This window comes from Balaenoptera physalus (genome assembly GCF_965194825.1).
Source record: "Balaenoptera physalus genome assembly, chromosome: 15".
In the NCBI taxonomy this organism is placed as follows: domain Eukaryota; kingdom Metazoa; phylum Chordata; class Mammalia; order Artiodactyla; family Balaenopteridae; genus Balaenoptera; species Balaenoptera physalus.
The window spans coordinates 62,214,013-62,241,724 of record NC_138894.1 but is presented as its reverse complement, the minus strand read 5'-3'; the positions used below and the strand labels follow the sequence as shown (position 1 = coordinate 62,241,724).

The 27,712-nt window shown below is 37.0% G+C and overlaps 2 protein-coding genes across 5 annotated transcripts in view; one reads left to right on the top strand and one right to left on the bottom strand.

The window, feature by feature from the left end:
- Positions 1–27,712, top strand: part of PLEKHH2 (pleckstrin homology, MyTH4 and FERM domain containing H2) — a 119,223-nt gene that overhangs the window by 28,142 nt on the left and 63,369 nt on the right. For all 4 annotated transcript variants that reach the window (XR_014254269.1, XM_082427639.1, XM_082427640.1 and 1 more), the window contains exons 3-6: positions 15,653–15,715; positions 23,133–23,282; positions 24,392–24,475; positions 25,084–25,165. Coding sequence is in view for 3 of the 4 variants with exons in the window: in XM_082427639.1 (XP_082283765.1) it covers positions 15,653–15,715; positions 23,133–23,282; positions 24,392–24,475; positions 25,084–25,165 (379 nt within the window). In the remaining variant the exon portion in view is untranslated. The remainder of the gene's footprint in view (positions 1–15,652; positions 15,716–23,132; positions 23,283–24,391; positions 24,476–25,083; positions 25,166–27,712) is intronic.
- C1GALT1C1L (C1GALT1 specific chaperone 1 like) lies at positions 1,199–15,645 on the bottom strand. Its single transcript, XM_082427899.1, is given in 4 exon segments — positions 1,199–12,569; positions 12,572–12,750; positions 12,753–12,865; positions 12,867–15,645. Coding segments are annotated over 4 exon segments (639 nt in total). The 5' UTR covers positions 12,974–15,645; the 3' UTR covers positions 1,199–12,329.

The window sequence follows — 27,712 nt, the reverse complement described above, 5'->3', positions numbered from 1 at the left end:
AATTGGGGTGCATGTGTCTTTTTGAATTACGGTTTTCTCTGGGTATATGGCCAGTAGTGGGATTGCTGGTTCATATGGTAATTCTATTTTTAGTTTTTTAAGGAACCTCCATATTGTTCTCCATAGTGGCTGTATCAATTTATATTCCCACCAACAGTGCAAGAAGGTTCCCTTTTCTCCACACCCTCTCCAGCATTTGTTGTTCATAGATTTTCTGATGATGCCCATTCTAACTGGTGTGAGGTGATACCTCATTGTAGTTTTGATTTACATTTCTCTAATAATTAGTGATGTTGAGCAGCTTTTCATGTGCTTCTTGGCCATCTGTATGTCCTCTTTGGGGAAATGTCTATTTAGGTCTTCTGCCCATTTTTGGATTGGGTTGTTTGTTTCTTTAACATTGGGCTGCATGAGCTGTTTATATATTTTGGAGATTAATCCTTTGTCCATTGATTCGTTTGCAAATATTTTCTCCCATTCTGAGGGTTGTCTTTTCGTCTTGTTTATGGTTTCCTTTGCTGTGCAAAAGCTTTGAAGTTTCATTAGGTCCCATTTGTTTATTTTTGTTTTTATTTCCATTACTCTAGGAGGTGGATCAAAAAAGATCTTGCTGTGATTTATGTCAAAGAGTGTTCTTCCTATGTTTTCCTCTAAGAGTTTTATAGTGTCCGGTCTTACATTTAGATCTGTAATCCATTTTGAGTTTATTTTTGTGTATGGTGTTAGGGAGTATTCTAATTTCATTCTTTTACATGTAGCTGTCCAGTTTTCCCAGCACCACTTATTGAAGAGACTGTCTTTTCTCCATTGTATATCTTTGCCTCCTTTTTCATACATTAGTTGACCATAGGTGCGTGGGTTTATCTCTGGGCTTTCTATCTTGTTCCATTGATCTATGTTTCTGTTTTTGTGCCAGTACCATATTGTCTTGATTACTGTAGCTTTGTAGTATAGCCTGAAGTCAGGGAGTCTGATTCCTCCAGCTCCGTTTTTTTCCCTCAAGACTGCTTTGGCTATTCGGGGTCTTTTGTGTCTCCATACAAATTTTAAGATGATTTGTTCTAGTTCCGTAAAAATGCCATTGGTAATTTGATAGGGATCACATTGAATCTGTAGATTGCTTTGGGTAGTATAGTCATTTTCACAATATTGATTCTTCCAATCCAAGAACACGGTATATCTCTCCATCTGTTGATATCATCTTTAATTGCTTTCATCAGTGTCTTATAGTTTTCTGCATACAGGCCTTTTGTCTCCCTAGGTAGGTTTATTCCTAGGTATTTTATTCTTTTTGTTGCAATGGTAAATGGGAGTGTTTCCATAATTTCTCTTTCAGATTTTTCATCATTAGTGTATAGGAATGCAAGAGATTTCTGTGCATTAATTTTGTATCCTGCAACTTTACCAAATTCATTGATTAGCTCTAGTAGTTTTCTGGTGGCATTTTTAGGATTCTCTGTATAGTATCATGTCATCTGCAAACAGTGACAGTTTTACTTCTTCTTTTCCAATATGTATTCCTTTTATTTCTTTTTCTTCTCTGATTGCCGTGGCTATGACTTCCAAAACTATGTTGAATAATAGTGGCAAGAGTGGACATCCTTGTCTTGTTCCTGATCTTAGAGGAAATGCTTTCAGTTGTTCACCATTGAGAATGATGTTTGCTGTGGGTTTGTCAAATATGGCCTTTATTATGTTGAGGTAGGTTCCCTCTATGCCCACTTTCTGGAGAGTTTTTACCATAAATGGGTGTTGAATTTTGTCAAAAGCGTTTTCTGCGTCTATTGAGATGATCATATGGTTTTTATTCTTCAATTTGTTAATATGGTGTATCACATTGATTGATTTGCATATATTGAAGAATCCTTGCATCCCTGGGATAAATCCCACTTGATTGTGGTGTATGATCCTTTTGATGTGTTGTTGGATTCTGTTTGCTAGTATTTTGTTGAGGATTTTTGCATCTATATTCATCAGTGATATTGGTCTGTAATTTTCTTTTTTTGTAGTATCTTTGTCTGGTTTTGGAATCAGGGTGATGGTGGCCTCATAGAATGAGTTTGGGAGTGCTCCTTCCTCTGCAATTTTTTGGAAGAGTTTGAGAAGGATGAGTGTTAGCTCTTCTCTAAATGTTTGATAGAATTCACCTGTGAAGCCATCTGGCCCTGGACTTTTGTTTGTTGGAAGATTTTTAATCACAGTTTCAATTTCATTACTTGTGATTGGTCTGTTCATATTTTCTGTTTCTTCCTGGTTCAGTCTTGGAAGGTTATACCTTTCTAAGAATTTGTCCATTTCTTCCAGGTTGTCCACTTTATTGGCATAGAGTTGCTTGTAGTAGCCTCTTAGAATGCTTTGTATTTCTGCAATGTCTGTTTTTACTTCTCCTTTTTCATTTCTAATTTTATTGATTTGATTTGAGTCCTCTCCCTCTTTTTCTTGATGAGTCTGGCTAATGGCTTATCAATTTTGTTTATCTTCTCAAAGAACCAGCTTTTAGTTTTATTGATCTTTGCTATTGTTTTCTTTGTTTCTATTTCCTTTATTTCCACTCTGATCTTTATGATTTCTTCCCTTCTGCTAACTTTGGGTTTTGTTTGTTCTTCTTTCTCTAGTTCCTTTAGGTGTAAGGTTAGATTGTTTACTTGAGATTTTTCTTGTTTCTTTAGGTAAGCTTGTATAGCTATAAACTTCCCTCTTAGAACTGCTTTTGCTGCATCCGTAGGTTTTGGATCATCGTGTTTTCATTGTCATTTTTCTCTAGGTATTTTTTGATTTCCTCTTTGATTTCTTCACTGATCTCTTGGTTATTTAGTAACGTATTGTTTAGCCTCCATGTGTTTGTGCTTTTCATGTTTTTTTCCCTGTAATTCATTTCTAATCTCATAGCGTTGTGGTCAGAAAAGATGCTTGATATGATTTCAATTTTCTTAAATTTACTGAGGCTTGATTTGTGACCCAAGATGTGATCTATCCTGGAGAATGTTCTGTGGGCACTTGAGAAGAAAGTGTAATCTGCTGTTTTTGGATGGAATGTCCTATAAATATCAATTAAATCTATCTGGTTTATTGTGTTATTTAAAGCTTCTGTTTCCTTATTTATTTTCATTTTGGATGATCTGTCCATTGGTGTAAGTGAGGTGTTAAAGTCCCCCACTATTATTGTGTTACTGTCGATTTCCTCTTTTATAGCTGTTAGCAGTTGCCTTATGTATTGAGGTGCTCCTATGTTGGGTGCATATATATTTATAATTGTTATATCTTCTTCTTGGATTGATCCCTTGATCATTATATAGTGTCCTTCCTTGTCTCTTGTAACATTCTTTATTTTAAAGTCTATTTTATCTGATATGAGTATAGCTACTCAAGCTTTCTTTTGATTTCCACTTGCATGGAATATCTTTTTCCATCCCCTCATTTTCAGTCTGTATGTGTCCTTAGGTCTGAAGTGGGTCTCTTGTAGACAGCATATATATGGGTCTTGTTTTTGTATCCATTCAGCAAGCCTCTTTCTTTTGGTTGGAGCATTTAATCCATTCACGTTTAAGGTAATTATCGATATGTATGTTCCTATGACCATTTTCTTAATTGTTTTGGGTTTGTTTTTGTAGGTCCTTTTCTTCTCTTGTGTGTCCCACTTAGAGAAGTTCCTTTAGCATTTGTTGTAGAGCTGGTTTGGTGGTGCTGAATTCTCTTAGCTTTTGCTTGTCTGTAAAGCTTTTGATTTCTCCATCAAATCTAAGTGAGATCCTTGCCGGGTAGAGTAATCTTGGTTGTAGGTTCTTACCTTTCATCACTTTAAGTATATCATGCCACTCCCTTCTGGCTTGTAGAGTTTCTGCTGAGAAGTCAGCTGTTAACCTTATGGGAGTTCCCTTGTATGTTATTTGTCATTTTTCCCTTGCTGCTTTCAATAATTTTTCTTTGTCTTTAATTTTTGCCAATTTGATTACTATGTGTCTCGGCGTGTTTCTCCTTGGGTTTATCCTGTATGGGACTCTCTGCGCTTCCTGGACTTGGGTGGCTATTTTCTTTCCCATGTTAGGGAAGTTTTCGACTATAATCTCTTCAAATATTTTCTCTGGTCCTTTCTCTCTCTCTTCTCCTTCTGGGACCCCTATAATGCGAATGTTGTTGCGTTTAATGTTGTCCCAGAGGTCTCTTAAGCTGTTTTCATTTCTTTTCATTCTTTTTTCTTTAGTCTGTTCTGCAGCAGTGAATTCCACCATTCTGTCTTCCAGGTCACTTATCTGTTCTTCTGCCTCAGTTATTCTACTATTGATTCCTTCTAGTGTAGTTTTCATTTCAGTTATTGTATTGTTTATCTCTGTTTGTTTGTTCTTTAATTCTTCTATGTCTTTGTTAAACATTTCTTGCATCTTCTTGATCTTTGCCTCCATTCTTATTCCGAGGTCCTGGATCATCTTCACTCTCATTATTCTGAATTCTTTTTCTGGAAGGTTGCCTATCTCCACTTCATTTAGTTGTTTTTCTGGGGTTTTATTTTGTTCCTTCATCTGGTACATAGCCCTCTGCCTTTTCATCTTGTCTGTCTTTCTGTGAATGTGGTTTTTGTTCCACAGGCTGCAGGATTGTAGTTTTTCTTACTTCTGCTGTCTGCCCTCTGGTGGTTGAGGCTATCTAGGAGGCTTGATGGGAGGCTCTCTAAACAAGATAATTTTTAAAACTGCTAGTATGGATGGTCTCCTGCACAGGCGGGGGGTGCCTGTGGCTCACCGTGGGGACAAGGAAACTGGCAGCAGAAGTTCTGGGAAGTACTCCTTGGCGTGAGCCCTCCCAGAGTCTGTCATTAGCCCCACCAAACCCCCCAGGCAGCGGTCCCACCTTCTAACACCATTATTTTGGGTGTTAGAATTCCAGCATGTGAAACTGGGGGGACACAAACAAAAAAAGTCTAAAGAATAAAATTTCATATAAATACCATATTTTTAAAAAATTGAAGTACAGTTGATTTACAATGTTGTGTTAATTTCAGGTGTTACAGCAAAGTGATTCAGATATATATATATATATATATATATATATATATATATATATATACACACATATACACATACACATACACACACACATATATATATATATTCTTTTTCAGATTCTTTTCCACTATAGGTTATTACAAGATATTGAATATAGTTCCCTGTGCTATACAGTGGGTCCTTGTTTTTTTATCTGTTTTATATATAGTAGTGTGCATCTGTTAATCTCAAACTCCTAATTCTAAATACCATCTTAATCAGATATGGGTGAGACTCAAGGTCCTTATGATTCATTCTAAGAAAATTCCCCCCAGCTGTGATTCCGTGAAATCAAACAAATTATGTGCTTCCAAAATACAATGATGGGACAGGTATAGAATGGACATTTCATTCCAAAAGGGAGAAATAGGAGAGAAAGAAGGGGTAACAGGTTCCAAGTAAGTCTAAAACCCCAGAAGACAAACAACATTAAATCTTAAAGCTTGAGAACAATCTTCTTTAATTAGATGTTCTGTTCTGTGGGGCAGAGGTCTTACCTTCCAGACCCACCTGAGGCATGGTATGGGGGTGGTCTCGCCCTCTGGACACACTGGGATGTGCTCGCCTCCCATGGCTTTATTGGGTGTAGCCACACAGCAGCTCTCATGGGTTGCAATTGCATGCTGGTGGTTCTACCAGTCTGGGGCCCCAAGGGTGGCCTGATGGCTTCACTGGCACTGCCCTGGTAGTGGCTCCCTTCAGTGACCTTGCCCTCAAGTGACCCTCTGCTTGGGTTGTGGGCCCATGGCTCCAGGTTGCTTCATCTTTCTAAATCTAGGTGGAGGTAGCCATGCCCCTGTGGCTCTGCTGGGCAGGATAGAGCCCCCATAGCTTTGGGCAGTACCACTTTGATTTAGGCAGAGGTCGGTCATCTGGCCTGTTGAAACCCAGGCAGTAACCCCACCCATCTACCACGTTTTGAAACTGAGGAGGCAGCCCTAATGATCTCTCTCTCTTTTTTTTTTTTTTAATTTTTATTGGAGTATAGTTGATTTATAGTGCTGTGTTAGTTTCTGCTGTACAGCAAAGTGAATCAGTTATACATATACATATATCCACTCTTCTTTAGATTCTTTTCCCATATAGTCATTACAGAGTATTGAGTAGAGTTCCCTGTGCTATACAATAGGTCCTTATTAGTTATCTATTTTATATATAGTAGTGTGTACATGTCAATCCCAATCTCCCAGTTTATCCCTCTCCCCCTTCCTCCCCAGTAACCGTAAGTTTGTTTTCTACATCTGTGACTATACTTTGTAAATTAGTTCATTTGTACCTTTTTTTAGATTCCACATATAAGCGATATCATATGATATTTGTCTGTCTCTGACTTACTTCACTTAGTATGATAATCTCTAGGTCCATCCATGTTGCTGCAAATGGCATTATTTCATTCTTTTTATGGCTGATTAATATTTCATTGTATATATGTACCACATCTTCTTTATCCATTCCTCTGTTGATGGACACTTAGGTTGCTTCCATGTCTTGACTATTGTAAACAGTGCTGCAGTGAACATTGGGGTGCATGTATCCTTTTGGATTATGGTTTTCTCCAGATGTATGCCCAATAGTGGGATTGCTGGATCATATGGTAGTTCTATTTTTAGTTTTTTAAGGAACCTCCATACTGTTCTCCATAGTGGTTATGTCAATTTACATTCCCACCAACAGTACAAGAGGGTTCCCTTTTCTCCACACCCTCTCCAGCATTTATTGTTTGTAGACTTTATGATGGTGGCCATTCTGACCTGTATGAGGTGATACCTTATTGTAGTTTTGATTCGCATTTCTCTGATGATGAGTGATGTTGAGCATCTTTTCATGTGCTTCTTGGCCATCTGTATGTCTTCTTTGGAGAAATGTCTATTTAGATCTTCTGCCCATTTATTGATTGTGTTGTTTGTTTTTTTGACATAGAGCTGCATGAGCTGTTTGTATATTTTGGAGATTAATTCCTTGTTAGTTGCTTCCTTTGCAGATAGTTTTTCCCATTCTGTGGGTTGTCTTTTCATTTTGTTTATGGTTTCCTTTGCTGTGCAGAAGCTTTTAACTTTACTTAGGTCCGATTTGTTTATTTTATTTTTTATTTTACTTTTTAAATTTATTTTATTTATTTTTGACTGTGTTGGGTCTTCGTTGCTGCGTGCAGGCTTTCTCTAGTTGTGGCTAGTGGGGGCTACTCTTCATTGCGGTGTGTGGGCTTCTCACTGCAGTGGCTTCTCTTGTTGCGGAGCACAGGCTCTAGGCATGCAGGCTTCAGTAGTTGTGGCGCGTGGGCTCAGTAGTTGTGGCTCACGGGCTCTAGAGCACAGGCTCAGTAGTTGTGGCACACAGGCTTAGTTGCTCCGTGGCATGTGGGATCTTCCTGGACCAGGGCTCGAAACTGTGTTCCCTGCATTGGCAGGTGGGTTCTTAACCACTGAGCCACCAGTTAAGCCCCTATTTCTGTTTTTATTTTCGTTACTGTAGGAGGTGGATCAAAAAAGATATTGCTGCGATTAATGTCAAAGAATGTTCTGCCTCTGTTTTCCTCTAAGAGTTTTATAGTGTCTGGCCTTACATTTAGGTCTTTGATCCATTTCGAATTTACTTTTTCTTTTTAAATTATTTATTTATTTATTTATTTTTGGCTGCGTTGGGTCTTCATTGCTGCACTCGGGCTTTCTCCAGTTGCGGCGAGCGGGGGCTACTCTTTGTTGCAGTGCGTGGGCTTCTCATTGCGGTGGCTTCTCTTGTTGCAGAGCACGGGCTCTAGGTGTGTGGGCTTCAGTAGTTGTGGCACGCGGGCTCAGTAGTTGTGGCTCGCAGACTCTAGAGCACAGGCTCGCGGGCTCTAGAGTGCAGGGTCAGTAGTTGTGGCGCATTGAGTTTACTTTTGTGTATGGTGTTAGAGAGTGTTCTAATTTCATTTTTCACATGTAGCTGTCCAATTTTCCCAACACCACTTATTGAAGAGACTGTCTTTTTCTCCATTGTACACTCTTGCTTCCTTTGTCAGAGATTAATTGACCATAGGTGCGTGAGTTTATTTCTGGGCTTTCTGTCCTGTCCCATTGATCTATGTGTCTGTTTTTGTGCCAGTACCATACTGTTTTGATTACTGTAGCCTTGTAGTATAGTCTGAAGTCAGGGAGTGTGATTCTTTCAGCTCTGTTTTTCTTTCTCAGGATTGCTTTGACTATTCAGGGTTTTTTGTGTTTCTATATAAATTTTAGAATTTTTTGTTCTAGTTTTGTGAAAAATGCCATTGGTAATTTGATAAGGATTGCATTGAATCTGTAGATTGCTTTGGGTAGTATGGTTATTTTGACAATATTGATTCTTCCAATCCAAGAACATGGTATATCCTTCCATCTGTTTGTGTCATCTCTGGTTTCTTTCATCAGCATCTTATAGTTTTCAGAGTAGAGGTCTTTTGTCTCCTTAAGTAGGTTTATTCCTAGGTATTATATTCTTTATGATGTGATTTTCCTTGATTTCTCTTTCAGATCATTCATTGTTAGTGTTTACAAATGCAAGAGATTTCTGTGTATTAATTTTATATCCTGCAACTTTACCAAATTCATTGATGAGCTCTAGTAGTTTTCTGGTAGCATCTTTAGGATTTTCTATGTATAGTATCATGTCATCTGCAAACAGTGAAAGTTTTACTTCTTCTTTTCCAATTTGGATTCCTTTTATTTCTTTTTCTTTTCTGATTATCACGGCTAGGACTTCCAAAGCTATGTTGAATAAAAGTGGTGACAATGGACATCCTTGCCTTGTTCCTGATGTTAGAGGGAATGCTTTCAGCTTTTCACCATTGAGAACGATGTTAGCTGTGGAGCCCTGATGATCTCTGAATTACGTTTATGGTCCTTCTTTCCTTGTCTTTAACAATAGCCTGTGTTCACAGCCATATAGTCCTGTCCTGTAAAATCTAAGTCCAACAGCCTTCCTCATTCCTTCTTCTTCAGTTCAAATGGACTGTTCTCCTGCTGGGGCAGCTGATTCAGTCTGTGGTTCAAACCCATACTAATCTCTTAATCACAAGGTGGCTTGGCCACACCCTGTTCTCTCTGGAACAAGCTTTCTCATTTCTTTCAATATGGATAGGCCGAAAATTTTCCGTTTCTGCATCCTATTTGGTTAACAATTCCATCTCTAAGTCATTCTCTCTTTTCATATTTTACTGTAAGCATTCAAAAAGAACCAGGCCACTCCTTAAACACTTGGCTTAGAAATTTCCTCAGCTGTATATCCAATTTCATCACTCACAAGTTCTCCTTTCCACAGAACACTAGGACATGAACACAGTTCAGCAAAGCTCTTTACCACTTTATAACAAGGATCGCTTTTCCTGCAGTTTCCAATAACATGTTCCTCATGTCCGTCTGAGACCTTAACAGAACAGCCTTTACCATCCATCATTTCTACCAACATTCTGTTCACAATCCTTAGGTATACTCTCCAAGAAGATTGAGGCTTTCTCTATAGCTTTCCTGTTCTCCTTCTGAGCTCTCACCAGAATTGCTTTTAATGGTTCGTTCATGGCAATGTAGGTTTTTTCTACTATGCACCTTAGAATTCTCCCAGTCTCTTTCTGTTACCCAGTTCCAAAGTTGCTTCCGCATTTTTAGATATTTGTTACAGAGGCACTGCACTCTCAGTACCAATTTTCTGTCTTAGTCTGTTCGGGTTGCTATAACAAAATACAACAGACTCTGTAGTTTGCAAACAATAGAAATCTATTTCACCCAGTTCTGGAGGCTGGAAGTCTGATACCAGGATTCCAGCAAGATCAGGTTAGGGCCCTCTTCTGAGTTGTAGACTTCCTGTATTTTCACCTGGCAGAAGGGGCTAGGAGCTCTGTGCGATCTCTATTATAAAAGCCCTAATCCCATTCATGAGCGGTCCACCCTCAGGATTTAATCACCATTACATTGGGCACTAGGATTCCAACATGTGAATTTTGGGGGGACACAAACATTCAGATCAGAGTGGTCCTCTTGAGAAACTATTAAATCTTTCTAAAAATTATTATTATTAAAACTTTGTCTTTTTAGAGCAGCTTAGGGTTCACAGAAAAATTGGGTGGAGGATACAAATTTCTTGTATAGTCCCTGCCCCCACACATGTATAGCCTTCCCCATTATTAACATCCCCCACCAGAATGGTACATGTTACAAATTGTTGACCCTACATAGACACATCATTGTCACTCCAAGTTCATAGTTTCACTCTTGGTGTTGTACATTCCATGGGCTTGGACAATGTCTAATGACATGTATCCATCATTATAGTATCATACAGAGCATTTCCACAGCCCTAAAAACCTTCTGTGCTCTTTTTTATTCATCCCTCCCCCACCCCAATCCCTGGCAACCACTGATCTCTTTATTGTCTCCATAGTTTTACAGAATGTTATATAGTTGGAATCATACTTTATGTAGCCTTTTCAGATTGGTTTCTTTCACTTAATAATATGTATTTAAGTTTCCTCCATGCCTTTTCATAGCTTAATAGCTTATTTCCTTTTAGCCCTAAATAATATTTCATTGTCTGGATATACCACAGTTTATCCAGTCATCTACTGAAGGCCATCTTGGTGGCTTCCAAGTTTTGGCAATTATGAATAAAACTGCTATAAATATCTGTGTGCAAGTTTTTTTTTAAGATTTTTTTAAAATTAATTAATTATTTATTTTTGGCTGCGTTGGGTCTCCGTTGCTGCACACGGGCTTTCTCTAGTTGAGGCAAGTGGGGACTACTCTTTGTTGTGGTGCGTGGGCTTCTCATTGCGGTGGCTTCTCTTGCTGTGGAGCACGGGCTCTAGGCACATGGGCTTCAGTAGTTGTGGCACATGGGCTCAGTAGTTGTGGCTTGCGGGCTCTAGAGCACAGGCTCAGTAGTTGTGGCACATGGGCTTAGTTGCTCTGTGGCATGTGGGATATTACTGGACCAGGGGTCGAACCCTTGTCCCCTGCATTGGCAGGCAGATTCTTAACCACTGCACCACCAGGGATGTCCCTGTATGCAAGTTTTTATGTGAACATAAGTTTTCAACTCCTTTGGGTAAATACCAAGGAGCACACTTGCTGGATAGTATGGTAAGAGTATGTTTAATTTTATAAGAAACCATAAAAATGTCTTCCAAAGTGGCTATACCATTTTGCATTCCCATGAGCAATGAATGAGAGTTCCTGTTGCTCCACATTCTTGCCAGCATTTCGTGTTGTCAATGTTCTGGATTTTGGCCATTCTAATAGGTATGTCAGTCTTTTTTTTTTTTACTAGCAAAATTTTACAGAGCAGCAATCTGTGAATTTTCCTGTTTTTCCTGACAATCTCAAAAATATTCAAAATTGAGGCTAAGGCTGCACAAGTGCAAAAGTTCCCCTGAAAACACAATGTAGTTGCATTGCAGAGGTGATGATTGTTAGCATATTGTCAGTAGTGAAAGAATGTGGTGTTGGCATGTGCATGCCAGTTAGTTTTTTGGATAAGGAATATCCTAGACAGGAGACACAATGCTTGTCCAACTGCTTGACATAATGCTGCAGTCTGTAACAATGACTCAATAAAATGCTTTGAGACAACAATACTTGCTTATTAAACATTTGAAATATCTTCACAAAAATTAAAGGTGACATGATGTCCAGTGAATGCACTTGGGAAGTATCTATTTACGTATCCAAATATTTGAAACCTCTTCCAGAATCTAGATCCCTGCAGTAAACCTCCTTTTAAAAAATGCTGCCATGTGGACAGGAAGTTAAATTGCCATATATGGTGATAATGGAATGTTTTACATTTTTATTATCCAATAGAAATATAAAGTAAGACACATATGTAATTTAAAAATTTCTTAAATAGATAAAAGAAAGCTAAAAAGAAATCTTCCATTAAATAAAAGAAAGATAAAAAAAAAAAAAAATCTTCCATAGGGAATTCCCTGGCGGTCCAGTGTTTAGGACTTAGCACTTTCACTGCCGGGCCCGGGTTCAATCCCTGGTCAAGGAACTAAGATCCCACAAGCCTCACGGCACAGCCAAAATAAATAAATAAATAAAAGAATGCTAAAAATTTCTAACAACATTAATAAACTGTAAAAGAAACAGGTGACATTAATTTTAATGTTATATTTTATTTAATGCAACATATCCAAAATATTATCATTTCATTGTTGAGTCAGTATGAACAATTACTGAGATTTTTATACTTTTTGTACTAGGTTTTCAAATAATATTATTGAATGGAGTGTGTATTTTATACTTATGCTACATGTCAATTTGGACTAGCCACATTTCAAGCACTCTTGGACAACACAGTCCTATTATTTCCCGACCCTCTGTCATTTTCTGAACCATTTGAAGGTAAGAAAATCAGTGTGTCATTGAAATAATGTCCAAATGCCCTGAGCTGGTACACACCATCCATCATTACTATCATCTTTTCGGGAGTCAGTCCATTAAAAGTAATAGCCATATCTGAACAGCAGGCTTCTACTACTTGCTGAGGGTTACTAGACATTGTCTCTTGAATAAGACATGCAGTAGTTTTATATTTATAAATAGAGTTCTTCCTTTGGAATCCTCTGCATTTTCTGCAAGAACTCCTGCATATTTCAGGCAGACTGCCAGTTGCGTATCTTCAGATAACTTCCAAATCACACTTTGATCTGCATACTTTTCAGACTTATTCAGAAGTCTGTTAAGTCTTTTCATAGCTCTATACTTAAAACAATTCCTTCTCCCATAGTCACGTATTCAGGGTCACCAGATGTTACAGTGTGGCCCAGATAAAAAGGTTGTGATGCATCCCTAGTAAACAGAAGATACTTTGTTTTCAATGACAGTAAATGTAGTGGGATGTGCAAGAAAGAACCAGTTGTAGTTGTTGCCGTGCTTCCCAAAGACATATTTGTACCTCTTCCTCATCTGTGTCCACATGTCATTTTTTATCTTAAACAAACCATCATTTTCAGTACTCTAGTGCTCTGTTTTGTCACAGGGTTTGGTCTAAGTCTCTTTCAGTACAGCCCAATAATACTCATCATTGGGTTCTACAAGGATGGTAGAGTAAATACAGATACTTTTACTCAGCTCCATGCATTCCACTTCTGAAATGTTTAAGAAATCTTTTGTGTTAGGTGGGCGAAGGTGATGGTGCTCATGGTCTTGAGTTTTACCTGTGTCGAATGGTAATTCGCCCAAACATAGTTATCAAAACACAGCAAATTCTCCCAACCAGTGTACCCTTAAAAAATGATACAGTACACTCATAACAGAAACCATCTTTCAGACATTGAGAACAGTGCACACCTCAGTTGGGGTCCCTGTCACCCAGGCGGTCCAGAGAGGGCAGCTCCCTGCTGGGCTGTTGTAGCTGCAGGAGGCTGCTTCTCTGTGGTTTTCGAGAAGGGGGCGGGTCTGGCATGTCGGCTATGGGGGTGGTACCCAGGGTGCTGTGAGTTTGAGATGCTCTGGAAGTTAAGGGCGTCTGGGAATATCAGCCAACAATAAAACTGATAATGAACACAGATTGAGCCACAGACGGCTCTAAGTGTTGACCAGACTTCAATACTCAGTAAAAAATAATTCAAAATTTAGTTTTACATCCTGGTTGTGTATGATGTTAACTTGCATTGGGTCCTTTTTAAGACATTTGTTTATTTTACTTATAATATTCATTTTACTATTCTACCTTAACTCTCCAAACTTATTTTTATTCCCACCCTCTAAAATCTCCAAACTTTCTCTTCTCCACAGAACTTTTAAAATATACCCAGATATTTTTCCATTCTCTGTGCTGTATGCTTTTGTGGACGTGTGTGTTTAATCGGAGTATCTTCTATACTCTTTCCATCAGGATCTGTAAGAATTAAAACTCCTCAGTTGTGACTTAAACATACCACCTATGGAGCTTATGAGAATACACCACTTTCTGATATCACTGGGACTTTTTTTTTCTATATTAAGCCTGTGTCAATGTATCTTTTGTTTTTTTTTCTTCTTTTTAAGAATTCTTATTATTTATTTTTTATTGAAGTATAGTTGATTTACAATGTTGTGTTAGTTTCAGGTGTACAGCAAAGTGATTCCATATATATATATATATATATATATATATATATATATATATATATATATATATATATATATATATATATATATTCTTTTTCAGATTCTTTTCCCATATAGGTTATTACAAAATATCGAGTATAGTTCCCTGTGCTATACAGTAGGTCCTTGTTGTTTATTTTATATATAGTAATGTGTATATGTTACTCCCAATTTCCTAATTTATCCCTCCACTGCTCATTGGAAAATTTTTTTTTAACATCTTTATTGGAGTATAATTGCTTTACAATGGTGTGTTAGTTTCTGCTTTATAACAAAGTGAATCAGCTATACATATATATATATCCCCATATCTCTTCCCTCTTGCGTCTCCCTTCCTCCCACCCTCCCTATCCCACCCCTCTAGGTGGTCACAAAGCACCGAGCTGATCTCCCTGTGCTATGCTGCTGCTTCCCACTAGCTATCGGTTTTACATTTGGTAGTGTATATATGTCCATGCCACTCTCTCACTTTGTCCCAGCTTACCCTTCCCCCTCCCCGTGTCCTCAAGTCCATTCTCTAGTAGGTCTGTGTCTTTATTCCCATCCTGCCCCTAGGTTCATCATGACCATTTTTTTTTTTTAGATTCCATATATATGTGTTAGCATACGGTATTTGTTTTTCTCTTTCTGACTTACTTCACTCTGTATGACAGACTCTAGGTCTATCCCTCTCACTACAGATAACTCAATTTTGTTTCTCTTTATGGCTGAGTAATATTCCATTGTATATATGTGCCACATCTTCTTTATCCATTCAACTGTTGATGGACACTTAGGTTGCTTCCTTGTCCTGGCTATTGTAAATAGAGCTGCAATGAACATTGTGGTACATGACTCTTCTTGAATTATGGTTTTCTTAGGGTATATGCCCAGTAGTGGGATTGTTGGGTCGTATGGTAGTTGTACTTTTAGTTTTTTAAGGAACCTCCGTACTGTTCTCCATAGTGGCTGTATCAATTTACATTCCCACCAACAGTGCAAGAGGGTTCCCTTTTTTCCACACCCTCTCCAGCATTTATTGTTTGTAGATTTTTTGATGATGGCCATTGTGACTGGTGTGAGATGATATCTCATTGTAGTTTTGATTTGCATTTCTCTAATGATTAGTGATGTTGAGCATTCTTTCATGTGTTTGTTGGCAATCTGTATATCTTCTTTGGAGAAATGTCTATTTTTGATCAACAAATGAAATATGACATTTGAGGTCTTACTATTCTCTTAGATTTAATTTCTTGTTCTTAATATGTGTTAACCAGTGATTTCTAACGTATAGTCCAGTGAAGAAAATTCTATTGATGAATACTCACGTAGTATATATTACATTGTATTAAAAGTATCAAACCTTTGGTATTTTGTTTGATCCATTTTTAAATATGCCCTGAAAGAGCTTTTAATGTGCTAAATTGTATGCAATTCATCTTCACTGAAGTACTTTAAATGTTCTTAAAGAATTACAAAAGGGAAATATGAATTTTTCGATTTTTTATATCTTTTCTCACTTTTCAGATGCAGCAGCTTGAGAGACAAGTTATTGATGCTGAACGTCAAGCAGAAAAAGCTTTTCAACAGGTAGGGTATAATTTTAGTTAAAAAATTGTTTTCTGCCTCTACCAATATAAACATTGTTTTGCCCAAAACAATCCTGAAAATAGTCTTCAGCTGTCCTCCTCATTTTATCATTTTTACTGTTCATGAGCTGGTTCCATAGAGAAAATGGAGAATCTAACTTTGTTTTGCCCCTTAATAAATTTTCAAAAGGACAAAAATGCTTCTATTCAGAAGTTTTATCTTATGAAAAAAATCAAATATGACTTTTATGGTTATGGTTATGCCTAACCATAATGACATTTTATGTATAAATATGTTCATGGCAGCTTTATTTGTAGTAATAAAGAGTTGGAAATAATATGAATGCCATTTTATAGGAGAATGAATTAGAGAACTATATCTATTCCATGAAATATTAAACAACCATTAAAAATAACTATTACAAAGAATTTATGCAAATACAGAAAAATGCTTAGAGTTATATTAGGAAAAATATATACAGATTTTTATATTTAACATGTTAATAGATATGGGAGGAAAAAGTCAAACCTAAGAGTTTAAAAAAAAAGCTGTTAGGAAACATCATGAAATTTGTGTTTGTGGAATTATGGATGATTGGTTTTTTTTCTTCTGTACCTTCATACTTTCTAGTTTTTGATTTTGGTACTACTTTTACTTTAAAAAAATAATCTTTTGATAAATTACTTAACCCTTTCTGGGCCTTGCCAACAGTAAAATGAGCTGTTTGGATGAGCCCACCAGCCTTAAAGTTTGTCTAAGGAGCCTAAATTGATAATTTCACATTTTATGAAAAGATCTCTGTCAGATTCAGTCAAGTCAAGAATTTCAGAAGTCTTACATACAAAATTATTTCTTCCAAGAAGTGTATATTCAATTTCTTATACTTGCTCTAAGTTTGTCATGTTTCTTCCTTCAGTTTGAGTACTACCAAATCTTGTTTTCACCTAAAAGATTTAATTTTACACAGTAGATTGTTTTAGTGGCTTAACTAAATTAACCCAATTTAACCTAATCCTTAATTTTCTTAAATTAATTATACTTGAAGATAAAATCTTAAAACTTTGTTATGCAAAATTTCAACCACTACAAGAGTAGAGAACATAGTATAATGAAGCCCCGTCATCACCTTCAGCAGTTAGTTGATGCACAGCTAGTATATACCTCCACCCACTTCTTCCCTACCCCCACACTAGGTTATTTTGAAACAAGTCCCAGATATTATATCATTCCACCCAAGAGTATTTCAGCAACTCATCTAAAAATGAAGACTTAAAAATCATAGCTACAGTACCATCACCCCACTGAAAAATTACCAATAATTTTTTAAAACCTCAAATGTAGATTTTGATACAAGTACTAGTAGTAATGGTAAGGATGTATGATTTGCTTGTTTTTTTGTATTTTATATTCTTTATAAATGGGACCAAATAGTAATTACTCTACATATATCTATAAAAAGCCAATAATTGGGCTTCCCTGGTGGCGCAGTGGTTGAGAGTCTGCCTGCTAGCGCGGGGGACACGGGTTCGAGCCCTGGTCTGGGAGGATCCCACATGCCGCGGAGCAATTAGGCCCGTGAGCCACAACTACTGAGCCTGCGCGTCTGGAGTCTGTGCTCCGCAACAAGAGAGGCCACGATAGTGAGAGGCCCGCGCACCGCGATGAAGAGTGGCCCCCGCTTGCCGCAACTAGAGAAAGCCCTAGCACAGAAACGAAGACCCAACATAACAATCAATCAATCAATCAATCAATAAATCTTAAAAAAAAAAAAAGCCAATAATTAACAGTAAAGTCGTTAAAGGTCACTTACATTCTAAAATAAAGACTCTTGTGTTTATATCACTCTCTGTCACTCTATACCAAATGTCTTTTTCTGTGGTGGGCCGTATATGGGCATCCCTGTTCAGCCTTCAGCCTTGCAGCATACGTTTGTCATTTTGTCGACCTCTCTGACTTTCATGTCTCCTTCCCTGTCTTTCCCTTTCTGACTTTGGCCTTTCTTGGTGACATCTCTCTTTATCTCTGTACCCATGGCTGTCTCCATACGTCTCTCTGTCTATTCTTTCCTAGCTTTCTTTTCCCTTCCCTTCCCTTTTTCTCCTTTAACTGCTCGTATTATAGGAAAAAAAAAGAAGGAAATTAAAGATGGTTTTGTTTTGCCTTTTCTTAAGTTAAAAGTCTAAATTCATATATGCAGCAAATTTATTTAGCTCTGAAAATTAAACTAAATGAAGAATTTTTTTATTTGTGATTTTCATTTTTTTTACCCCTTTGGTTCACTGGATCTTGAAAGGAAAAAGGAATCCCCATTCTCAATTCAAGGGAAGCAAACCATGGCAGTTTGTAGCCATCAGGGCCCAACCACTGATCTTAATAAGTTAACAGGAAGAATATCTTATTTGAAGTTGTCCTTTGAGGATATCAAATGTAAAGTTATTTAATTCTATGTGCCACATTTTTAAGCAAAATTGTACAGTGATTGGTTATTTTAGATATACTGCCTTAAATCAACACCCCCCCAAAAAGAGTGAGAATTGAAGATCTCCCAGAGTTTCTTTATAATCTGTAGATATTTCTTTTTGTCATAACACTTAAAATTTATACAGTACCTATTTTTGTTATGCTTCAGAAGAATTTTTTCTTAAATATTTCATAATGAATCTAAAAGTTAACAGGAAATATAAACAGAGAGCAGATGAATTCTAATGCACTGACTATATTACTTTTTTTTTTTTTTTTGCCTTTGCAAGACTAAGTAAATATTATTAACTTAGAGTAACTGAATCCTTCACTGTCTTTAACAGTTTCCATGGGACTATGGCCTATCTGCTGTTCATGTTGCTTAAATTCATAATTTATCCTTTGTCAAGCCACATCCTAAGACTTAAACTGTATTTATACTAACCTAGAAAGAATGTTTCACCACTAAAAGCAATAGTCAGCTGAAACAGCTCAACTCTACACTTTAGCTTTGTACATTTTTCTCCTTGTTTATTAATGTGTGGACATCACTTGCATAATCACTAAATAAGTTGCTGATAGAAAAAAGAATTAAACATTCTTCCAGAGAAATCTTGGCAGTCTTTTTACTTAATGCTGTAGTACATCTTTATCGTTATTGTTCACAAATTTTGAAAGTAGTATGTGCAGATCAACCCAGTACTACTTATGAGAACTCTTGTGAGGCAGAAAAGCAGCAAATAGCACATTTGGGAGACACTGATAAACAGGATTCCTTCTCAAGTATCTGACTAGTTAGGTATATAATACAATCTAATACACTAATTTATGCTAACCAAAGAGGGGTAGATAATTTCCCCTGTAGAAGTTTGTCTTTTCAATTCTGTCCTTCTGGACTCAGTCCCTTGCGTGTATTTGATTCAGGCTTGGTAGGAGTTGGATTTAAATTTCCTTCTGACCATTCTAATATGTGGGCTTATCTGCCTTTTATAAAGCTGGTTCTTAGTATCCAAGTTATTTTTGGTTCTTAATAAATGATAACTACTCAGTCATCCTAACATCCAAGACCGTGTAATGATTTGCTTCATTACGTGGAAACCTACCTTATCCAGTGATGTTCCCTTTCACCTTCAATGAGAATGGGCCTGGCCTTACTGCATAAATTTTGGAGCATTATGCCGAAATAACTGTGTTTAAAATATGATTAGAATGATTAATTAATTTGCAATAAATTTTAATTAACTGGAAAATGGTCTGGGATTCAAAATACTCTTAACAATTTCGTCATTGTATTTTGGAATGATTAAGTATCTTTGTCATGTCATTGTGATACTTATACAGGAATAGAGACTTACACCCCCCCACTCAAAAATATAGTCACATCTTGATTACCTGTAGTGGGGGAGGGAGGGATGAAGTTAGAAATGGGAAGAAGGAAATATTGATATGGATAGTTACAATGGGGAAAATATTTGCAGTTTCTGCTTTCTCCAGGATAGACAAGAAAATGGAAAATAACATTGGGAGTTGTGTCAGGGTCCCCAAGACTACCCTCAGGTTTAATGATTCACCAGAAAGACTCATAAAATCCTGAAAAGCTGTTATACTCATGGTTATGGTTTATTACAGTGAAAGCATACAGATTAACATCAGCAAAGGAAAAATGCACATAGGGCAGAGTCCAGGAGACACCAGGTACGAGCTTCCAGTTGTCCTCTCACAGTGGAATTGCACAGGAATGCACTTGATTCTCCCATCAGTGATGTGGGACAACACATATGAAGTATTGCCAACCAGGGTTGTTCATCCGAGCCTAGGTGTCCAGGATTTTTACTGGTGGGCGGGGTGGGGAGGGGTCAGTCTTGTAAGCACGAAATGCATGCATAACCCACCTTAGCTACTCAACTTGCAACCTCTTCAGAGGTCAAACTTGATACAGTGTGGCCCATGACCCAGATAAGTAAACAAAAAAGGTATTCAGTATAAGTCACACTGTTAGCATAAACTATCTGGTGTGGCCCAGTATACCAGCTATATAAAGACAGTCTTATCAGGCAGAATATTCCAGGGGCTCAGAGGTTATTTCCCAGTTCTCTCTTTGGAATGTACAGGGTTTGAACACCCCAAGTCTGCTGAATTAACCCTTCACTGCACAAAAGCTCAGAATCAACAAGACGTTCAGGAAATAGCTGAGGAATGTGCTGAGGAGGTAGGTAGATGCAACCAGAGGCTCTCCTGGAAGTAAAGGAGAAAGGTAGCCTGAAAGTACAAAACATTCCTCACTGGAGGATATCCACATATTGGTAATTGCAGGAGTTTATTCAACAACTAATTTTAATTCATAGGTGTGTGTTACTGGCCAGTCTCCGAGTAGTTAAAATTGTATAATTCAAGTTAAATAAATGGTAAAAGATCTGACCTATTTTCTGTGTACTTGTGGTAAGATGTTTTTAAAGGCTGATTAGTTTTTCTGTAGGCCTCTTAACTTTTCTGCAGATTTCTTATTCATACTAATTGCCAAGGAAGGCTGGTGAATCCTGTGGAACTTGGTCCTAACAGGGCCAGCTGGAAGAAGGTTGCCTGTAACTGCTTTGTGATCTCTCTCCTGCAGAGATGTTGCCACTTTTGTCAATATTTTTCTTGCCCAGGAAAGTTGTTTATCTAAAAGTAATAGTCGAATGAAACAGTTGCACAAGGCAAAGGTGCAGCCAAGGAGCTCTGACTCTAGCATTCATTCGTAAAATGAGAACACCTTTCAAGTTGAATGTGTTGTTCAGGGAAGAAGAAGGTCCTGGAAGAATAGTTTTCCAGGACCATAGGCCTTTTCTAAGCAATAATAGGACAATTTTATGTGGTAGCCCAATGTCCATAGGGTGGCTTGCTCCAATTTAATAAAAGGAGACTGTAGATGTAGGTCCGGTAATATTTATTTTTATTAATTTTGTCTTTCTGGAGTATTATGATCTATTACTCCTCCTTGGTGGAGGACTACCATTTTCCACTTGGTCTCTGCTCTTCTTTCCCTGCTTCCACAGCTACAGAATACCCTGCATGGAACTGGCTGTACCATTTTAAGACTGACCTTTGGTATTTACTGTCCAGCTCTCTGTCCTGCTCTGGCTTTTTTCATGACAGCATCTCTGATATAGGCCTTTGTCCTTGACCTCTTGGTCTGAAGTTCCTGCAGAAAGCCTGCCATATTATGTTAAAAAATCTAAATCTTAAAATGACTTAAAATTATCATTTGGATAGTAGAATATATTTTTTCTCCTATTTTTTGGATCTACTTTTATTTTCATAGCTTCCAGCCATGTGGGTGGTATTTAAATAGGACAGTTTTGGCATTTGAGTTGAATTTACATTTATACAGTGAACCCAGAGATGAACTTTGTATTCATGGTTAAAAAAACAAAACAAAACTAACCTTAACACCCTCCTTCTAGGAACCCTCATTAATCAAGTATTTTTGAGCTTTAAGTAAGTTCATTGTGATTTTTCAGAGATGTTTTATAAGATTTTTCATCTTAACTATCATCTTTAATTTCTCAAATGCCTTTACATATTTTTCTTCTTTGCCCCCTATAATCTAAAAGATTACTAAAATTACATTCTTACCTATTTGGAGTATATAGAATAAAAGTTTTAATATTGTATACAGTGCCCAGTACTTTATTTTCTTTCTTACTAACATTAACATCACACATATCTCTTCAAAGATTTCATATGCCCAAATGTGTTTCGCAGAAGATCCAAGCAGAGCCAGTATATCTTAGATATTAAAATTGAGGCACCGCAACCCCTAGCCGTACAGCGATCTATTTTATCTTGCTTTATTTTTCCCGTTACCTTTGTTGCCATCTGTAACAAACTGTATGATTTTTAGTCATTATTATCTTTGTGATCTCTCTTACCCACTAGAATGTAATTTCTATGCAGGTAGAGATTTGGGGGTCTGCTTTATTCACTGATGTCTTCCCAGGACCTTGTATAGACCTGGCGCTTGGCAGGTGTTCATTGAATATTTGTTCAAGTATTGAATCAATAAACCCTCACGGAATGTACTCTCCTACCTATAGCTTGACTGTCATACTTTTTTACTCTCTATGATTTCATCATTGGGGTTTTTAGGTTCTTTTTTGGTTTGTTTTTAATATTTATTTATTTATTTGGCTGCAGGTCTTAGTTGTGGCACGTGGGATCTTCCCTGCGGCGCGTGGGTTCTTCATTGTGGAGCGCGGGCTTCTCTCTAGTTGTGGCGTGTGGGCTCCAGAGCACATGGGCTCAGTAGTTGCAGTGCGTGGCCTCTCTATTTGTGGCACATGGGCTCCAGAGCGTGCGGGCTCAGTAGTTGCAGCGCGCAGACTCAGTTGCCCCACAGCATGTGGGATCTTAGTTCCCCGACCAGGGATTGAACCAGCATCCCCTGCATTGGAAGGCAGATTCTTAACCACTGCACCACCAGGGAAGTCCCTTTAAGGTTCTTTTGTTTTACTTTTGCTTTCTGTTGTATACGTGTACCTTTTTCATCTAAGTTCAGTTTTTTTTCCCAAGATGTGTTATTATACTAGGTCATCCAGGCTGAGTCTTATCTTACCACTCAACGTCTTTACTTGATATTCTTACTTTTTTTTTAAATATGAAAAAATGAGAGCTGGAAGCTTTCTAATTCTATGCTCACATGAAATACTTTGCATATTATCATTGATCTAGTTAACATGTACGTTTCTTTACATGATAGCAATGTTCTGAGAATCTTTCATGTACCCTCATGCACCTCAGGGGTAACATCACTTAGCAAAATAGTCTTCAGACTTTATAATTGTTAAAACTTGCTGTTCAGTGTTTTCCTTTTATGATGATATCTTTTAGGAATTTAATGTTAAAGTAAAATTCTGAATTTAATACTATGATAAATTAAGTACATGCATAGCTTTAATATTTTATCCTCTGAATTTAGGTACAAGTTATGGAAGAAAAATTAAAAGCAGCTAATATTCAAACCAGTGAATCAGAGACGAGGTTGTATAAAAAGTGTCAAGATCTGGAAACCCTAATACAGGAAAAAGATGACATCATTCAAAACTTGGAACTGCAACTTGAGGAGCAGGTTAGGAAGAATTTGATCATCAAAGAGTCCTAAATATGTGCATTCATTTATGCATAATCGCAAAGATTAAAAAGAGAGTCAAAATTTCTAAATTTTGATCAGAAATCTTACTTGGTGACCCCCTAGGATTACATCACATTACTGGTGAAAGGTGCAAGTTAAATACATTCACTTTAAATCCGGGGTGATTCCAAGGCAGTATCTACCACTTTTTGGATGTGACAATACTCCTTAAGTTGGAAACACTTGATTATCAGCAGGTATTTATGTCTGTAAAATGTTTCCAATAAATTTTTGCTTTAGATTGTTAGGGTGTTGGAAATGTTTATGGAAGGTTAAATTTTAAACATGTGTTTGATTTGACTCTAATCCTTCTGCTTAGAAATGTGTATACTGTTTTTAAACCACTTCATTTTAGATCAAATATAGTATTTAGTTTATTTTTTAAAAATTTTTAGGAAAAACATTGCATTAGGGTTATTTACTTAAAAGGTCATTTAGTGTCATTTAAATATGACCACTATAGAACTGTTAAATGTTTAATCATTTTTTTCATTTCTCTGGCGTCAGTGTTCCTTTAGGTCAGTGGCTTTCAGCCTCCACCCACTAGGATTTATATAATAGTTACACTCTCAGTAGTTTTGTGACCATAACGAGATTTAAAGGTTGATGGATGTGAGCTAGAGTTTCTCAATCTCTATTTTTTCTGGACCTTCTAAAACTAGCACTTGAGGGGAAAATAAGCCATTCTCCAGAGGAGATTCTGATTCTCCTCTCCCCAACCTGGTTGACCTCTATTCCACTATTCTAAACCTAGACTATTTCCAGAAATGGTTTATTTTGTTGATAAATTCAGTGGATTGATTTTGGTATATGATCTTTCAGAGAAAGGGAATAGCAGATGTTAAAGCTAGAAATATTTATGTACGCTTTTATTATTGTTCTGCTGGACAGCCATTCTTATTTTTTCCTATGTTTGGTAATTTAAAGGCAGACGTCTTAACTTGGAAACAGGTTTTAAGTGGACTTGCCTTTTATATCTATGACTGTAACGTTTCCAGACCAGTGAGCTTCTGTTTGAACTAAACAAACTGCTAATGTTATTTCAGAAACAAATAAGGATTCAAGAAGCTAAAATAATAGAAGAGAAAGCAGCTAAGATCAAAGAATGGGTAACAGTTAAGTTGAATGAGGTATTTATTGCCGTATTTATCTTTTCTTTACCTTTTACTTCTTTTGAATAGATAAGTCATCAGAATATCTGAATGAAACAAAATTCTGATCAGTTGGTGGTGCTGCTGGCTTTTGGCAAACGTGAGATAGGTAGCTTTCACTTTAATGACTAATGTAATTTTAAAATTAAAAATATTGATAGACCCATGGTAATCAGTGTTAAGTAGCCTCATTCTAATTAGTTGACTAGTTCTAATTAGTTAACTTTAAATAATTAGAGAATATATGTGCATATCTCATAAAATTAATATATTCAGTATCTGAGAAGTACATATTATTTAGTTTATATGGCAGATTAAATGCCAAAATAATTTGGTTTAAAATAACTTTACAGTGGAAAAGGCATAGGGGTGAAAAACATTGAAAACTTTTAGCTCTGGAAACAAATATTAAAGCCATAATTATCTAGGCTGATAATCTGTGCTGATAAATTCATCTGATATTTACTTATTTCTTTTGTATTTTGCTTGTGTTTAATTAGATATTAACATTTTCTAAATGTTATAATTTACTATTATGTTTTAGAAATGTTATCCCTATATAAAAGAAAACCATTATGTTCTTTTAGCTGGAATTGGAGAATCAGAATCTTCGTTTGATCAACCAAAACCAAACCGAAGAGATAAGAACAATACAGTCAAAATTACAAGGTATGTGTACTTTGACTAAGACAGCCTAGTTGGATTTATTTGCTAGAATTTTACTATTGAGCGCTTGAAATATGAATTGCACAACTAAGGAACTGAATTTTACATTTTACCTGATTTGAATTCATTTAAATTTAAATAGCCACATGTCCATATTAGCACAGCTAGACAGTAGTAAATAACCCAAAGTGGGTAATTTGAACGTTTAATTTCAGGTATGTTCACTTTAAAAAAAATCAGTCGTTATTTTCTATTTTCATTTTGTAGCATTGTGCTCAATGGTGATTGAAATTCTTACAACCTGAATATTTTGAGCAGAATTTTATAATGGGAATAAACTCTTTGCATTTTCTAATGCTTAGGGCTATTTTCTTTCTTTTTAACTTTAAAGCCAAAGGATGGGTGGTAGAGTTAATGATAGAGATTCACTTAATATGCTATTTGCATGATAGCCACTCAAGTGCACGTTGAGCTGAAGAGGAGGTAAGTCAGCAGGGTGTATGGATAGCCTGTGCTTATTAGACCCATGGCCTAATATAGTGCTTTTTAAACTTTTATTTAGCAGCAGAACCCTTTTTAAACAATTTTTTTTTCCTATAGAATCTCAAGAGATAAAATAGGTAAAAAACCTGTACTGGGTGATGGGTCCAGTGTTCTGCAGACTTGGTCTCACCCATGACTCTTCTTTCATTTCTTGCATCCTCTGCAACATTTCCATAAAGCCGTGGGGTTTCGTAGAATGCATTGGAAAAATTCTGGCGTGGTAGAAAGAACCTGGACTTTGAAGTCAACTTTAATACCCTACAATTTAATAGCTGTGTTTATATCTCCAGTTTTTTTTTTTTTTTAGATCAGTAAAATGGTGACTGTAATAGTGTCTTACTGGTTTAATGGGGGGTTGTTGATTATAGGACATGTGAAAGCACTTTATCTACTGCATGTTAGTACCTATTGCTGTCATTTTGTAAAGGGAAAAAACTCCTGTTTTCCCTCTTAATATTTCTGACATGAGATGTGTGGAAGTTTTTCCCACACTAAGCAATTCTCCAATTCTCAACAGACACCGACTGGATGTCCTATAAATATAACTCAATTCTGACTTATCTACTTGGATAGCACCAGACCCCTCACCCCCACAAAACTACCCACCTGCACCTCCGAGCAGGCACTGAACACACACACAAACACACACTTCAGACAGAGTCACAAGTACAGGGTGGCATCCCTGCTTCTGTCCAACAGACTGTAGATCCAAGGTTCCCAAGATCCCTTCCTTGGGTTCAATAATTTGCCAGAGAGGCTCACAGAACTCAGTCAGACAGTTCACTTCCTAGATTACTGGTTTATTACAAAGGATGTAACTCAGGAACAGCCAGATGGAAGAGATGCATAGGGCAAGATGCGGGAGAAGGGGCACAGAGCTTCCAGGCTCTCACTAAGTATACCGCCTTCCCAGCACCTCCACGTGTTCACCAACTTGGAGCATCCTGAACCCCATCCTTCTGAGTTTTTATGGAGGTTTCACTATGTAGGCATGCATGATTGATGAAATAATTGGCCATTGGTGATTAATTCAACCTCCAGCCCCTTTCTTCCTCACCTGAAGTCAGAGGTAGGGGGTGGAGGGTGAGGCTGAAATTTCCAACCCTCTCATGATTTGGTTGGTTCCCCTGGCAACCAGGCCCCATCCTGAGGCCATCTAGGGGCTTTCCAGAAATCACCTCATTAATACATACTCAGATGTGTTTAAAAGGGCTTGTTATGAAAACAAAAGACACTTTTATCACTCTTAGGACATTCCAAGGGTTTTAGAAGCTGTGTGCCAGGAACCATGGATGAAGACCAAAATCTGTTTCTTATATCACACATTTCCTCTACCTATATGATGAAAAAAATAGGTGTTCCTATAGTTGATCTGGAATTCCATGTTTATAATTAAAGTTTTAGGTCTTTGTGGTGTTCACCCTCTCTGAAATAGACTGGATGTACTAAGCCCCTTCATCAAATACTGTTTCCCTGATATTCTTAACTTGCAATTCTAGTCTTCACTGGCAGCCTTTTAGTCTTGGAGACTAAGGATTATTGATCCTTGGAACCTAGGCTTTACTGGAGAAGAACAGATACAACATATGTAGATATAATATGGTACTTTAAAAATATATATGTATATATGTGATTATTAAAAATCATGAATTAGTTCTGTGAGCGATGGCAACATGAAAATATTAAAATATACATCTGAAGGAATACACTATATAAAGGTATTTTTCTATACTCAATTATCAATTGCTATTTAACTTAACCCTTTGGTGCTCTCCCAGAGTTGAGAATTTAATTTCTTTGGAAACTTTTCTTACTATCACTGGGATCTCCATGCTTTTGATCTTACGAGCAGCAATGTTACAAGTCCTAGAAGATGAATTAAACCCATGATTAGGTGCTCGATTAATGACTCACCTAGCTGTCTAAATTCTCAATCTAGAGACTGCCCCCTCCCCTTTTTGTTCTCTAAGGAAGTGATTAAGGCTCTCCATGTTGTGGTCACCATAG